Consider the following 17,402-nt stretch of genomic DNA (forward strand, 5'->3'; position numbering starts at 1 on the left):
TGATCTGAAGCAGCAATTCAAAAGATCTCCAACAATATTTCTGTGAACAATTAAAGATGTTTCATCCATGAACAATCTTTGACCATCCAAGTTCAGTTGAATAGTTTACTTAAGCCTTTGGTTTAGAATGCAGAGTTGTGATTTAGCTTGTAGATCTCAAGACTGTAACAGTGTTCAGTTATTATTTAGTTATTTGTTGGATGCATATACACATCAGAGTAAGCAGTAGGTTTCCAAATGTAAAGAACCTTGTACTTTCAATGAGATTGCTATATATGCAGCTCATCTGGGACACAGCCAGCGTTGATGTCTAAAAATGCTCATGCAGTGGGCAGAGGCATGCTGCAGGGATCTGTGGGATAGATTAAGGTTTCCCATACGGGAAGCAGGGACCGCAGGCACAATGCCTTCATTCCCTCTGGTCTGCGGCTGCACATCGGCCCCACATCAAATTTGGGCTGACCTTACCAATGCCCAAGATCAGTTTGGCATTTGAAGACACAACAAAGAAAGGAAAGAAGAGGCTGCATGCAGTCTGTCTTCTGTAACGTTAATGGAGTGGAAATTCAGTCCATCTGAGGAGGAGCTGTGCCTGGAACGCTGACCAGCAACACCACAGTGACGTTATGGATGTTGCACTTGGGCAGATGTGGCCAAATGATAGCGCACATGAGGGAATACATAGGAAATTGCATTCCACTGCATTATATCACATCCAAATAAATGCTGTCATCAATCTCACTAATGCTATTTGATTGTCACTAAACTTAAACACAAATACAGAGGAGTATACAGAGCAGCCTGTATGCATTCGAATAAGCTTTATCATCAACATCATCATTATTTGTACGAGAAATACTGTCATCAACATAAACACTTCCACCTGGACCACCACCATCACAATTAAAATCATCATCAAAGGCGAGCAGCATCTCTGGACACCTCCTTACCTGTTCAAAGCCATTCTTCTGGAATTTCTCAAAGCCAAAGATGTCCAGGATGCCAATTTCAAGTGCAGGGTCCCTGTAAACACACACAGGAACAGATATTCTAACTGAACAAGGGGAATAATAACATTGCTGTAGGTGAATAAGCAGGCAAACACAACAAAAACAGCACTTCATGTTATATTGTGCATTTATTGAAGCTCATCCTCCGCTTGCTACGTTCTCATTAAAGTGGCAGCTCCTCTAACCTGATTGATCAGTAATAAGCATGGTTATGTGCTCGTCAATGGCCATTAGCCTTATCCAAAAGCAGCTGACACCAAAGCGCTGACCGGCGCAAAACTGGACCTGCTGGCTTTGCCCACTTATTGATCTTGCATTAGAATGCGAAACAGTGATGGTGGTGGTGAAGTCTTGAGTGGTCCTGGTGTGAATGAAGGAAATTGGGACAAAATAGATTTGAGATAGAGATAAAACTTTTATGGGTGCTGCTATAGTATTTTATTAATAGGCCCATATCTTGCTTTTTAGTGGAGGCCCACTTACAACAATTTTAGGTACCAAAAACATAATTCATGTGTTACATGTCTATTTTCAACCTCTCTTTATCCCTTACTGTACGTTCACATTAGGAGGAGTTAAGTAGCTAATGTCGCCTCAGCTGTGTGTTTGAGGCTGCCGTTGTTGTGTGTGGGTGTGTACGCTGTCAAGCTTCTGATAAGAAAATGTAAAAACTTGTACGATATATGTATTGCTGTTTTAAAATGTGTGCTGTGGTTATTAGTCTACAAGTTTAGAAGTTTCTCTTTAATATTTTCAGTGATTTGTAAGAAGAAAGAAATGCTGGCAGGAACAAAAAGTTCAGAAAGAAGAGGCTGAGGACCTCAGACGCCCATGTCTACAACTGGTCCAAGTATTTAGTTTTAGCTAATCACTGAAATTGTCAAGTCACCAAGTCATCATTCATTTGCAAAACGTTGAGAAAATTTTGTCGCTTGACGCTCTGTCGCCACGTTACTTGCCACTTGTTACTAAATCACAGCTACAAATTGTGTACTCCCATAGGAAATGACTGGTCACCAACATATGGTTAGAATTTAACAGGCTGTTGTTGCTACTGTATCTTTAAGATTGGTATATGTACATAAGCTTTGTTCTGACTGGCTGGTCTATACTGTCTTAATACGAAAAAGCAGTCAAGGCTGAAATACTACTTATACAATACTACTACTTCAGCGTGACGGGGCTCAACTGGGCTGTTTTTCCACCATAGTTTGGACTGCATAGACTGGGAAGTGAATGGCATGTTTTAAGTTTTAAATTGTTTGCATACTCTTTTAACCTCTTAAAAGGCTTGAGTAAAACCCTTAATAGCTTTATTACATACTTCTATAACCTAAGAATAGCTCAACCAGTTTCCATTGAAGAGCCTGTAGTAACATAATAATAAGGCTTGGTATATACTAAGCCTGGGATTTTAAGGGGTAATGAAAAAAAAAACAAGGCACATTAGTCTTTTATTACTCTATAATAGGGTCTGATAACATTTACATACATGATTTACACACTATTAAAGTTCTATTTAGGGAGCTTTTGTTTTCAATAGCGGCTTCAAATCACAGAGCCAACAGTGAACACCTACTGAAATACAGCATGTTGCATATCCACTCTGCAGGCTGATAATAACCCCACAGATCTCACTGTTAGGCTGTCATTGTACAGCAAACCCCTCCTGAAGCTTTATTATTGTTTATGTGTATGTGCTTTCACAATACATACTGTGCGTGGGCGCCTAAATACATACTTAGAGTTCCAGAAGATTATTTTGTAGCCATCAGAGGCCACACCCTGAGCTCAATGACAGTGCAGTGGCTTGGGAAGGACAAGGCCAGAAGTGTATTAACCACCAGATAACTCATCCACGGCACCCTATAAGCATAGTCCATGCTATGCAAGCTATTCTAAACCTTCACCTTCACTCTCTGTTATGATAGATGCTATCAAAGGAGGTATCTGAGAAGGGTATGATAACAATGTGTTTGTAGTGCACTCTTTACAGACAAGGATTTGAAAAAACAGACATTCTAATCCGAATAGGTAGCTAAAGCCACGGACTTGTTGTTGCAATATGGGGAAACGGTGTGTACTGTAATGGAATGTACTGTGGTAAAGAGCAACAATGAGGAAACACAGCTCAAAGCAGTCACGTAATCACACATATACATATCACCTATGACTCACTTCTTGTCTCTTTCTTCTTTTCTCCTTTATTTAGCAGATGTTTTCATCTCTATTCTTCCCTTTATTTCTCTAGAAAAATGAATACTTGCTTAAACACTTCAACATGCACACAATCAAACCTACCCAAGGCTCTCGTCTTGGCCTTGGAGATAATAGTTGATGTTGTTCACTAGAAAGCTGAAGAGTCGTCCGTAGACAGCTTTGGCCAGGAGGTCTCTGTGATGGTTGGACATTTCCACTGTGTGGCGCCGTGTGATTACATCCCCTGGATTGAAACATAAGAATGTTTTTTTCAGCTCACTTGTATCAGCAGATATTCGCTTAAAAGATTATTGGACAGATCAGACAGATGTTACAGTACAGATGTACAATTGGATCTATGATGATGTATTTCTTACACTCCTGAAGAGCAGAATGTTCAGGTTATGCAGGGTTACTGTGCTAAAATATCTGCATTTTATTAATTTTACTGCATTTGTAACCCTACAGAAATTCTCCACATAGCTAATTTCTTTATTCTGTAAATGTTTATGCATTGGCATATATGCAACCTACATCAAAAATATCAGATATTGACATCAGGCCATAATGTTTATATCGGCTTGATAAAGCTGTGTGCTAGTATGTATGCGCGTCCATACGTAACGTCTATATCTTTCAAGCTTAATCCAGAAATCAACTTAATACAGGAATTAGTGATCATATGTATATCAATGTATTTGCTTGACTATTCCCAAACTTCTCCTTGTGGCAGTCTACTATTCACTCTCATTATCATAGAATACATAGTTTGGCTCAATCACAGCATCATTAATTTAAATTACGTGTGCTGGTGGTGGATTCACACAAATCTGGCTGGGGGCATCAGGGATAACTCTGGAACCAAACCTGTGTTCTTTGAATTCGCTCATAAGATTCTTACTACTTTTTTGAAAATTTTATAAATTTTTATTGCAGTAATGTTCATATGTGGTCATATGTGTTTATATGTATTAAATGCATTCTGGTGTTTTACCAGCAGAAACACAATGCTCAGAAAAATGGTCTTAAACTGTTTCCTTAGGTGCAGGACTTTTGCTCAGTACTGTATGAAAGACACATACTGGACTCCAGCCAGGTGTCCTTCAGTGAAGTCATTGTTTAAGTCACTGCATTTGTTATTATATTCAGTGCCTGATGTAGTGTAAGCTTCCATATACACACTGCCATCACTCTGCTGCCAAAGAAAACAGTGTGACAAATGCACTGCTGTTACATATGCATATATTTATATATATATATATATATATATATATATATACACACTCATACACACAAACACACAATCTCACAGTAGTAAAGCATCATTACTACAAAACACTATTCTCTGTGTATTTGTTAGGAAGAGACAATAGGAAGCCAGACAGAGTGAAAAAGAGAGCAGACAGGCAGAAAAAGAGAGACAGACAGTGATGTGTGTGTAATTTTAGGTAGTAGGTCAGTGTGTTTGCTGCATTACAGCAAATGGTCAGCTGAATTGGGTTAAGGGTCAGCCTCTCTGTCATGTGCTTCTTATAAAGGGAAAAGGATGCTTCCCAGCAATAGCTCGGGTCAGCATGATGAGTGTATTCTTCAGTCTGCTCTCTCTGTTTTGTGTGAATCGGGAGGGCATTTGTCCAAATCTAGCCGACTGTGCCAAATTGAAGGCCACTAGTCATTAGAGTAGTCTATTTGGGATCTCGCCCCAGGCATAATCCATTGATAACTTTCTAAACAGACTGGGCCCAGTCCAGGACTGCTACAGTTTCTCAATGAATGAATGAATGAATGAGCTACTAAGGGCTCCAGTCCTGAGATCACATTCACAATAATCAGCATAATGACAAAGCAAAAAACACTGAGAAAACACATTGATGAAGTGGAGTCTTACTATGGGAGACTAAGAGAAACAACAGAATATGTTATATACAGTATGCTACAACATGCATATATGCACAATGCTTATAATAATGCAAAGCAACCATTTCCTGAATTGTACGTCATCGCAGATACCCTACAAGTGTAGAATGTATAACATCAGTTGTATAGAGTCGTGGTGCTTGAATCAAGAAGATGAGGGTCCAGCACTGCATGACTGGTGTGCATTAGCCTTTTGCCTACAGAAAACTAACGTCATTTGGAAAGACTTGCTAAATGATTGGAACCTTCCGCCTTATGACCCACTGGAGTCAGGAGGGCATGTAACTTTAGCACAATTTGAAAAATTTGCAAAAGACAAATAAGATCATAATCCCTGATCGTTTTTATGTTGTTTTTTTTTTGCTGTTACATACTTTGCATCTTTTTAGCACTTTGCTATTATATTTCATTTGTTCGGACTGTTGGCAAATCCAACTTTCTATACAATGTTGAGGAAAGTGTTTACCCTTGTAAATACAATATTTTGTGGATATTATTGCATTTTGAAGAACAACTTGATCATTGTCATCACTTTTCTTCGGTGCCGGAAAAGTACACAGTGCAAGGCACCAGTGCATTGGCTATCCTAGGGTTTAACTGACTCTCTTGGTGGTTAATTGCTAACTTTGTTATCTAAAAAACTGATTAATATTCTAGAGGTTTTGTGTATTGCTTCAAAGTATAATCTTGTTACTGCTGCCATTCATCCATTTAAAGGCTGTAACTCTAATCTTCCTCCCTTAGGATGCTGGTGATGACTCGAGTATAACTTATCCTAGTTTTCATCAACTCTTCTGGAGGTTAAATGTTAGCACTGTTATCTGATGGACTGAAAGACTTGAGCAATGCTGCCTATTTTACTTTTTATTTTATTGCTTTTCACTTTTAGGTACTTTGTCAATACTTTTTTCTTTTATTTATGTAAAGTACATTGAACTGTCTTTGTGTATGCTATGTACATAAAATTGACCTGCCTTGCCTTGCTGTATATTTGTGTTTACATATCTTGCTACTACAAAACACGAAAGCCTTAAAAGAGCGATGATATCATATCTGTACTTGGTATCAGCTGATACTCTGAGTTCAGATAAAAGAATCTGTACTAGCAGAGAAATGCTGTATTGGTGCATCCCTACTGTTTACAATACAGCAAATGGTTGCTTTGCATTGGAGCCCTTCTTTCTTTTTTTGGATGTCTGCTGCCTAGTGTATTTTTACCCCCATCGGCTTTCCCCCACTGTAGAACATACCTTTGAAATACTGAACATCAGAAGTGAGAGCAGAGCTCAGGTCCTCCGGGCTCACCTGCAGCATGCCTGCCACTACAAACACACAGACAAAGAGAGTCTTTCTAATACATAGAGGTCAGTACATCACATCTACCTGAAGCTCTAAACAAGTGCATGTGGGGAGGAAAAAAAAACTCAGTGTAATGTGCTGTGTATTTGGAACAGTCAGCAGTGAACAAACCCAAACATCAGGTCCCCATGTTACGGTGAGTGTCCCTTATGACCTGCTCTGCTCTCTGTCTCGGAACAGCAGACAGCAGCTACTCTCCCTTAATGCTGCTTTCACTCTAGAGACTCTCCCTGCTGTTTCAGTTGTGTGTGTGTGTGTGTGTGTGTGTGTGTTACCGTGTATTAGGGTGTGTTTTTGTGTGCAGGCTCATGGGGACCACTTTACACACCTGTGACATCAGAGCCAGTGAACTCATGTATTGTTAATAATGGCCACATTGTGTATGTGTGTGTGAGACAGAGAGTGAGAGAGAGTGTGTTGACGTCACTTGTTTACCATGGCTGGGGTCCGTACTGTAGTAGCTAAGTGTTGTATTATATAAGGCAGAGGGCAAAGAGCAGCCAAGCTGTTCTGCTCCAGCGCTCAGCAGGACTTAAAAAAACAGGTGACTCTCTACCTCTGTGTGTGTGTGTGTGTGTTTGGGGCATGGCACAAGAGAGCTTGAAAGCAGGAGAGCAATTAACACAACAGGATAATTGTGTGTGTGTGTGTGTTCGAGACTTTTCCATTGCGTACTGAGTGATCTGCTATTAATCCACAGCAGAACTGATGTAAACAAGCCAGGATGGTGGGTGTGTAACACCATTCTAATTGTGTAGCCTCTCTCACTCTCTCTGGACCTGTAAGTCAAGCAGTACAGCTCGCCCCCTGCAGGCCCCAAAGTGCAGCTGCACTGACCTCTGTCCAGCAGCTGCAGGTCAGATACCAGAGATGTCTCAGCATCCGTGAGGGCCGTGAAGCGCAGGTCACCCAGGTGTAACAGTGCTGAGAGAACCACAAACACATTTTCCACCTCCTGAGGGACAGACACAAAAAGGAGGCAGTCAAAGTGTGTTTGATTTCACATTATATTTTCAGTGTCCTGAGTTTGTAGCTTTTTTTTTTGAGTGAAAGCTCAAATTTTTTTGTTTCCACAGTTTAGACTAGTTCACAATTTACACATCAATGTTCACCAAAGGTACCTCCAAAGGTAGCTGAATGGCCAAGACATGTTTGGTGTCCAAACTTTGCCACATTATGTTTGTAGTGCAGCTATGGGGCTAATGTAACTAAAAAGTAATGAAGTCTATGTCACTCAAAAATCATCTGGTGGCTCCTCATTCAGGAGCTAGAACTTTGTCAGTGTTTTAGCAGACAGTTCATAACTCAGTAGGAGCTGCTTTTGGAGCACCACACATGATAAAGACAAACTAATCCTTTTGTAGTTTATCAGAAAGTTGTAGTTGCTAGGACACAGCCAATAAGTCACCTTGGCTGTTACCATGGCAAGGCCAGAGACAACAATTATCAGCCCAGTGAGTACATGTCATCTACAAAAATCAAACAGACATGCACAATTTTTCTGTCTGAAAAATATCAGTTGTACACCTCTTCAATTTATTGACATTTGGAAAAATAAAAATACACAACTGAATCATGTCTGGCGTGTAAATGTCTTAAAGGCTTAGAAAATCCATGCTAGACCTGGTAGAGTACCAAAACGATCATCATCAAATAAACAGTACTTCAGAACAATGAACAGGCCACCCCAAAGCCCAGAACTTAACATCATTAAATGTGTTTGAAATTAATTCGATTGTGAGAAACAAAAGATGCCCTTAAGAAGTTCATTCATGGAAGACTTGAAACTTTGGTTTGGAAAAATACCCCTGCATATTTCTTTGAAAACCTGAAAGAAAGTCTTTCAGAATGGAATCTGTAATAAAGTTAAAGTATGGACACACTAAATTACTGAAAAATGTATTTAGTTATTGAGGCTTCAGTGTATTTCCATGTTAAATATGTTTTTTTTTTTTTTGCTTTTTCCTGATGCTGAAAAATAAATAACTTGTTCTTAATGGCTGTTTTGACTAGAAATGAAACAGAAGGGCAGTCTCTGACTTTTGCAGAGTACTGTATATTGGACATAGGTATGACTCCACGACCTGCGGTTGTATAAAAACAAACCTGTGTGTGGGGGTTACAAATGGAGGCTCTTTGAAGGTTCTCCATTTACAGACCAACAAGGATTTAAAGGAAGAGGCGGCCACACTAGTGATTTGCCGATTTCAGAGACATGAATAAGGTGTGGGAGAGTGTGTTTGCTAAAATGTGTGAGAAAGAAAGGGAAAATAGGTGAGAGGATAGAGAATGAAAGAGACGTACGTCACTGAAAGAGAGAAGTGGACAAGCATGCTTGCGTCCACCTGTGTATCTGCGTGTATGTGTAAGAGATTTATCATTGAGGCTCATGTTGCTGTGATGAGATGAGGGAACAATCCCTCTTTAATGAAGCAGATTTAAAGAGGTTCCTGGTAGGATTAGCACACTTTGTCTGGCTGGAGATCAGGTGTGTGCGTGTGCTTATGTGAATTTCTAGCAGGGTGACCCAGCATAACAGTTTGAACACAAGGTGTGAGAACGCTGTGTCCCCTGATATCATAAACACTTCTATTATAAAAGCACACTGGTCCCCCGTGTTCCTAACACGTGTGTGCTCCTCCTCTTCTTCATCGAGTGGTGTGTGTGTGTGCGTGTGTGACCTCGGAAAAAAAAACTCTATGTACAGCACTCTATCTCTGAGCAGAATCTTTATAGCAGGACAGAATTACTTTCCTATAAAGTTGAAAACACAACAGCCTCTTTGGCTCATTCACGCCATTTCGGGGAACACTGTGCACTGGTGGCCAGTATATCATTGTAGATAAATGGGAAAACTGAACTACTATTGGTCCCATATTGACATTACTATTAATAAATACAATAATTTAGCTCCCTATTTCTAGATTGAATTTGCACACATCCATGTGTAGTGACCAGTTCTGGACATTTTAAATCTTTTCAACTTGGACAGTGCAGTGTAGAGGATAATGCCATCACTCCACACTGCTATAACATTAAGTGTATATAGACATAAACAGTGGTACACCAGTAGGAATATAAATGTGCGCAGTGATGTGCCTTGGGACAGACTCCCAACGTTGCATTCGCCAACCATTTGTATTTGGTACTCTTGAGGTATGTTTAATAACATCAACAATGACAATACATGTCATGTCTTTAATTTGTCTTACACACACTGCACTGAACATTAGAGTCCAAATGAAATGCAGCTGGCTGATGATATTGACTGATATTGACAACCCATATATATATATATATATATATATATATACATATATATATATAAACACACACACTATTTCTTGTAAAATGTAACTTAGGTAAAACTAGTTAAGATCAGTTCATTTGAAGTCCTAAACTGTTATTTTTGTATTATAGCACACCCTTATGCTAAAATGTTATGTTTGTTCAGGTTTAATAGATCAGCCTATAGTCAAGAATGATTTTAGTTGGTAAATATCAGCCCCCAAGCACTTTCTGAACAGAATGTCAAAGATGCTTGAAGCCATTTGAATCTTCAGAAATAGATGGCTTTTGTCGATGAGATAGTATGTAGCCATTGGATATGCAGTCATTTGTTTATTACTATATGAAACAATCCATTTTAAAATAATGGAGTTGTTTTGGATACCAGTGCTTTACACATGAATGAATATTTGGACCAAAGCACAGGGAAAAACTTGGTTTATCCATTTTGAGTGAACACTGCACAACATTTTTGTATATTAATTAACTAGTTAACAGAACTGAAGCCACTCAAGTAAGCATGACTCTGCATATTAAAGAATACTATGGAGTAAAAAATGAAGGCGATGAGTTTGCATATGTGTTTACTGAGTAAATCAGTGTCATTTGTAATTAAATGAGAAGTTAACCTAACTAGGCTGGTATCGGTTTCCCGATATTCCATAACAGTGCATCCCTAATACCATCCAGCACAATCTCCCTCAACATCACTCCTTTTCATCTTCAGCTCTCTCCATCAAGTCTTTTCATTCCAGTCATGCAGCCATTCTCTCTAACCTGCAGTAAACTTTCTTACTCTGTCAAAATCTCCCTAAGCTCCAATTAACCCCCCGCCCCTCCTCTCTCCTTCTCTCTCAGCACACTTTATGGAATTCCCCAACACACTTATTATACTGCTGCATTGTGCCGATCAAGGTTAATTTCAAAACCGAACACACATATGCGAGGTTGTTGTGGCAGCACAGTAAAAGCTACTCTGAGGTTTGTGTGTTATTAGCTGGTAAGTCATCAGTCTGCAGACATACGGTAATGAGCTTCAGAGAGTAGTATTACTGTGCTCTTACTGTAAACTCCTATAACGCAGCATAAGACCATGTCTAGAGCTGCTGCCAACGCCCAAGGCTACACAGCTCTCACACACACAAACCCTCTGTACCAGAGGCTCAAAAACACACACTTCTTTTACTCACAGGAGACGGTTGCGTATTAACGTCTGCTCCAGGTTAATTGCAGACTAATAAGTTTATATTGTAGGAAGATATGTATACAGAAAATCTGATGTGGGAATTAGTGTGCCTGAGTTTTTGTTTGTGAATGTGATAGTGGCACCACATTAACGGCTTGTATTGGTCAGCATTTTCCTGTGTCAGGAAAAAAAAACAAAAACAGAAAGCATTCATTTATTAGAAAGGTCAGCGTTTCTGTTTATCCTTCCACTATGAGAGGATAACTCATGGTTATGAGTCTGAAAGGATGTGTAGCTGTTAAAAAAGTCAATACTGAGAAAAAGAAAACAGATCAAATAAAAAGTGGAAAATTTGTAGATCAAACAAAGAAGCTGCTGGTGTTCTCAGACCAATGGACTTACCAACCCAGTGTCAACATCACTAAATATGCTTGGGATTTTTTGTATGTTGAGATTACTTGAATCATGAGAAGCAGAAAGAGCAGTCAACTTCTGAGACTGAACTTTGGAAGCGTTTACAAGAAAAACTGAAAAATATTTTGAAAGCAAGTCTCTCAAAAAGTGAAGCTGTGATAAAAGTACTTAAAAACACAAAAAAACTTTCAAATTGATATATTTAGTTATTGAGCTGTTCTGTGTAATTTTCTGTTATACAAGTCTTCATTTTTTTTTATTTTCACTTTGACATCATTTGAGCACCTTTACATTGTGTAACAAATTTATGATGAACGGACAAACAGAAATGCTTAAAAACTGTTTGGAATGAAATCTCTTTACATTAAACTTCCATTTTAATACTTAATACTTCCATTAAAAGTAAAGTTTTTTTACGTTTTTGATCTTTTTTTTAGCAACAAGTTTATTGTGGATGCAACTGTTCAACGGCAGTGTGAGCAGGTCTGCGTCGGGTTTCATATTTGGCTCAACCAGTCGGGCATGGTGGGTCAGGTCTCGTGTACGGGTTGTGTTTGGGCGTCAATTTCATGCCTGTGCAGACCTCTAGTATACACAGTGGGTTCCAAAGGTCAGAGACTGCTTGTGAAAGTGCTTCTACTTGCATTTCTTTCCAATCTAATTCAAGGTTTTTCATTACAAATTATATTATCAGTGTACCAATTTAGGTGAAAGGCAGAGTTTTTAACATTTTTTTCTTTTTAATGACTGTGTGCACTCGAGCTGGCAATGCACTCCGCAAGCTAATGTGAAGGCCTCTGGTGAACAGAACCAAAAGTAGTGTGACCACGAGCTTCAATGAAAGGGATGAGAGCCAAAAAAAGCCCTAAAAAAATCAGATTTTTTGTACAGAGGCCTTAACATGGCCAATAACAAATACTGCTTAAATTTGAATAGTGAGCTTGAAATAGTGCAAAATCCTGAATATTTCTTCTTGATTTTACTTGTCATGACCTTTTTTTTTAACTTCTTAGAATTCTAAAAATTCTTTCTGTTGTTTATTTTCAGGTTTAAATGAAACATATCTTAGATGGTTTCAGACTTTTGGATCCCATTGTATGTGTGCTGTTAGTAAGAGTGAGTTGCAGTGAAGAGGAAAATACAGACTATACCAGTTTGTTGAAGCCGAGTGCACGCAGGGCTTGTTTCAGGGCTGCCAACTTTTCTCTGCTCTGAGGGCAGGCTGTGCCCACTGCAGGAGCTTCACCAGATGCCCAGCTCAGGTACCTAACATGCACACATGAAACAGGTGCACACAAACATAAAAACACACATATTAAATAAAGATGTATATAGACATCTTACTGCACCACTACAGACAGCAGCAGATAGCCTAATGGGTGAACAACTCTACTACAACTTCAGAAGTAGCTGACAGGGAACCCATTTATTACAGTATGTAACTCGCATTCACTGAAACCTGGGTCAAACCTCCTTCCATGACACCAAAAATCAGGACAGACACAATTTAAGTGACTGCTCTGAAGATGACATAAGCAGTCTGCTTTTCTGAGAGATATCACACCTAGTTGAGACCTAGAAAGGTTTTTTTGTTAAATAAGTGGAACAGTGAACTTTTACTCCACTACTAGGCTTAATCTGTGGCCAGATTAACCACCCCACCACTCACAAAACATGCCGGTTTAAACAAAAGTACATGCACGCAAGCAAACACCAGAGCCTGTGACCTGGTTCTGAGATTTTTGCACAATCATGTTGTGAATGCAAAATTCATGAGCAGTACATGAAATAGCAGGTCACAGAGAGTAAGAGCTTAATTTTTAAACAAACGCATTGGTGTTGACCTCTGCGGATGAGTTCTGGAGTAAAACTGTGCCTATGTGATGCTTAACTTGCTTTAACCAGGTAATGTGACCTGTCAGTGGCTAAATAGGAGTTTGCATGTTAAAAGCTTAGTCAGAGAGACTTAGCAGCTCATGCAAATTATCCAATAAAAGCCAAACAGCTGACATGTTTTTGTTAAATACCAGTTAAAAGCACTTGAATAACCACCACTACACTTTCAATTACACTATATTTTACCTGTTTTATATATGCATGTCTTTCCAAACCCACTTGGGTAGAAGCACAAGTAGCAGTACCGACTAACCTACAGAACTGTGGCAGTACCTCCCAGTATACCCAGCATACCTATCTGATGTACTGACAGAAGTCCTTTTACTGTTATTCTTCTCTTTTAATGTAGTTTTGAGTAAAAACTAAAACACTAAAAGTAGTCCACATGCTGAACCAACAGAACAGAATAAAACTGAACTTAAAAAGAGAAATTAAAGTAGTAAATAGTAATGACTGAACTGTAACAGTACATTTCTTCCCTCACAAACTGAGTAGAAGTAGAAGGATCATTTAAGATTATTAAAGAAATGACAATTCCATCAAAATCTGACTTGAGTACATATAAGTGTTTACAGTGTTTTTACCTGTGAGCTAGGACATTGTTGAGGTAAAGGTTGCTCTTCTCCTCAGCTGAGAGGCCCTCAGCCATCAGATAGAAGATGTTGAAATTCTGCTGCTGCTGCGGCATGCTGACGAGCCGGCCCTTTTCTAGCATGTAGGTGTACACGCGGGCTGACCACACACACAAACAGACCAAAATTGAATTCCTCCAAATAAAAAAAAACAGTGCAAACAGATAAAATAGGTTTTGCTCAAGTACAAAATAGAACATCAGAACACCTACACTACACCCACCATTAAGGCAGCATAATCCCCAACAATAATGCAGCATCATCGCTGTTATATCATTACCTTGTAAACTTGTTTTTCTTTTTTTTTTTTAAACAGCATTTGAAAATGAAAGTTGCCCATTACATTTTGTGAACATTTTGTGACGTATGGACCAACAGAAATACACAGAGAAATCTCTTTTTGTTAACATACATTTTATTTTTTTTGCTACCACAGTGTCTGTTAGTAATCTCAAGTTCACTAGTTAGCTCTGGGGAAGATATAGTGGTGCCTTCAATTAACTCCTATAAGGCAAAAAGACAGTTTGAAAAGGGTCTGCTGAAAAATGCATGGAACGCTGGCGCCCTCTGTAGGAAAATCAGTCCCACCAGAACAATATTACCACGTCAGATTAGACATTCACAGTGGATTCAACCTTTAGGGTGCTTTCACACTTGCTATTTTTTGGTGTGGACCAAAAAAACGTTTTCTTTAGACTGGTTTGTTCTGACAGGTTTGAGAACCTGTATTCAGATGTACACCTCACACAACTGTGGACCACCAAAAATCAGGGATCTCTGTCCATTTCCAGGTGAACTCTGGATCAGTTCACTGCTGAGGGGAATGCATTGGTCCACACCAAACGAGGGAATTTAACAATAGGGCATGCTTTCCTCTTCTTCTAGCAACATGTCAGCACTGTACTACCTGCAAAATCTGCCTGTTTTAACATTTGACTCTTTACAGGTGCTTATATTGTTTTATATTTATTATATTGCTAATAGTGAGAAAGCAGTGATTGTGAAGTCGGAATATCGTGAATATGGAATATTGTGAAGTCACATAGATCACAGAACATATTTTTCATAGGTGGGGCCAAGCAACTGTGATCAGATGGCCTAAATTCACTGTAAAGGATAATTAAATCAATAAATCATAAAGAAGTAGAGATAAAGTTTTTACAGCTAACCATAAAGAGTCTCAATTTTCTTGCAACATGGGTATAAAGCATTATATTTTAGATGTATAATGTACAATATATGTGTAGATACATGCATATTATAGAAATTACACACTCAATATATTTGAGGGATAAATTTGGATAAAAAAAATAAAATCAGATTTGAGATCTGTGAGATCTGATGTTTTCCCACTAATGGAGAGAAACTTTAGAGTAACAGAGTACCTCACCATCAAATTCTAGAGTACCTCACCCACCAAATTCCTGACCAATCAAAGAACACCCAATTTTGTGCACTATAGCCATTTCAATGTGAAACCAATCAAATCAAACAAAAAAGATACAATGTCACAAAAACGTAAACTCCGAAGAGACTTCAGCAAATGAATTAAGTGTGATCATAGCTTTAGTGTCACTGTAGCCCCGTTTACACTTTAACACATTGACATATGACCTGGGTGACCTGATCTGTGCTTTGCAAACCTTCTTTCTTCATCTTCTCTCCCGTTTGCTTCAAAGGTGCATCAGCAATCCATGTAACCTAAATGTTTGCAACATTTCTCACAGAACTGCCACATGCAAATGGCTATACGTGTCGCTGCCCACTTATGATCAGATCACTCATGACAGATGTTAATACCAATTTGAACAGGGCCTATGAGTCTCCAAATGCACAGCCAGGTCTGACCTTTGTTATTACATTCTGTAGGATAATAACTATTCGTTCTCGGAAATTGTACCAAATACTGACCTCTGAGCAGAGTTCTCCTTTTTTCACAGTACTGTAGGCAGAGCAGCTTCATAAAGCGGCTCGCATTGTTGTTCATTGGTGTTTTAGCGTGACCGAAAGCCTCTAGGATAGCATTCACCTGAAAAACAAACAGGTAAACAAATAAACAAATTAATCTCGGATAGGACTAGTTGTATTCTTAGACTATAATGCAAAATGACAGAACCTTAATAGAATACGCTTAGGGCACATTTAAGAAGTCTGATGATAATTCAAGACTTGCATTCATTCAGAAACATTAAAATAGTTGCTGTTAAACTTTCCACCACCAGGTGGCAGAGTGGTACCAATGCTGCAGAATATACTCTAACAGCACAAATCAGTGCGTCTGTGCACACTGACCTAAATGTGGAGCTTAGACTTGTGACTTCATCTGATGTAACATGTACACCGTACTTAGAGCTCTGAGCTCATACCCCCTGCTACATACCCCACAGGCTACAGCAGAAAGATTCTCAGCCATCTATTCCCCCATTAATCGCTCAGCATTTAATTCTCCAGCGACTTAAAAGAACTGCTTCAAATACTGTTGCCTGTTGGAAAAGGATCTGTAGCAGCTCAAAACACACACAGTATATACCAGAGCTACTGAAGTGAATTTCAAATATCTGAAGCCTATTTAACCCAACAGTTCTGCACAGTATTTAACACACACCTAAAGGTGTCCAAATCAGGTAACTCTCAAAGCTACCACACAAAAAGCTATCACATGGAATGCCTGAACGCCTGACGCCTCAGACATTGCTTTACAATAGTTCTGAGATAATGTTTTGGCCTAAAACATTTTTCTTAAAAATACATCCATGGCAAAGAGGGACATGCAGGGTATTGTAAAACAGTAAAAATGTTAAAATGATTAAAATAGTACTGTGAATATATGTGCTTTTCAGAAAAAACTCAGAACACAAGAAAGCTCAGTTCATTCCTTTGAAAAGAATTCCAAGGTGGTACATTTCACTATAATGCACCATTTCACATCAAACCACTCTGAATGACTTTGCTTACATCTCAGCAATTGAATTATGCAGAAATTTTGAAAAATCTGTGGGCTTCCCCTTTAAGCAGTAAGCCAATTAGTAGCCCACATCTCAATGAGAGCATGAGATGAGATGAACAAGCATGAGGGGCTTGTTAATTAGCCATGACCAACTGATTTTTTTTAATCATCAACATTTTTGAATTCCTAATGGACAAAATCTGTTTAGTCTACAGCGAGAAAGTGCCTTAGAAAATAAATAAGACTAAGATCTCTGGCCCTGGCGGAAGTACTCACATGCTTCATGCGTGGCTCCAAGGCAAAGTCTTTGGGGCAAGAGCGTGCAGCCAGGTGCTTCAGGATGTGCTTACAGGCCTCTGACTTTCCAGAACCACTTTCTCCACTGAAAACACATACACAAGTTTCTATTGTTGGTCTTTTCCCAAGCAAAAATCCAGTCATATATTTCCCTGTATTTCACAGAGACCGGTAAGTCATACATATCACATGTCTATATGAACATGGATATGCTCATTTATAATACAAATAAAGGTAAATACTGTGTTCTAATCCTG

At 38.9% G+C, this 17,402-nt stretch overlaps 1 protein-coding gene across 1 annotated transcript in view; it reads right to left on the reverse strand.

Annotated features, from left to right (window-relative positions):
* myo16 (myosin XVI) overlaps nucleotides 1-17,402 on the reverse strand; it is a 167,062-nt gene that overhangs the window by 60,050 nt on the left and 89,610 nt on the right. Inside the window, exons 14-21 of the mRNA XM_036595285.1 lie at nucleotides 17,125-17,230; nucleotides 15,813-15,930; nucleotides 13,854-14,001; nucleotides 12,525-12,639; nucleotides 7,323-7,440; nucleotides 6,377-6,448; nucleotides 3,312-3,453; nucleotides 951-1,023 (exon numbers count right to left, since the gene is read on the reverse strand). Of these exons, the coding sequence (XP_036451178.1) occupies nucleotides 951-1,023; nucleotides 3,312-3,453; nucleotides 6,377-6,448; nucleotides 7,323-7,440; nucleotides 12,525-12,639; nucleotides 13,854-14,001; nucleotides 15,813-15,930; nucleotides 17,125-17,230 (892 nt within the window). The remainder of the gene's footprint in view (nucleotides 1-950; nucleotides 1,024-3,311; nucleotides 3,454-6,376; nucleotides 6,449-7,322; nucleotides 7,441-12,524; nucleotides 12,640-13,853; nucleotides 14,002-15,812; nucleotides 15,931-17,124; nucleotides 17,231-17,402) is intronic.

The sequence above is a fragment of the Colossoma macropomum genome, unplaced genomic scaffold (genome assembly GCF_904425465.1).
Source record: "Colossoma macropomum unplaced genomic scaffold, Colossoma_macropomum, whole genome shotgun sequence".
Lineage (NCBI taxonomy): Eukaryota > Metazoa > Chordata > Actinopteri > Characiformes > Serrasalmidae > Colossoma > Colossoma macropomum.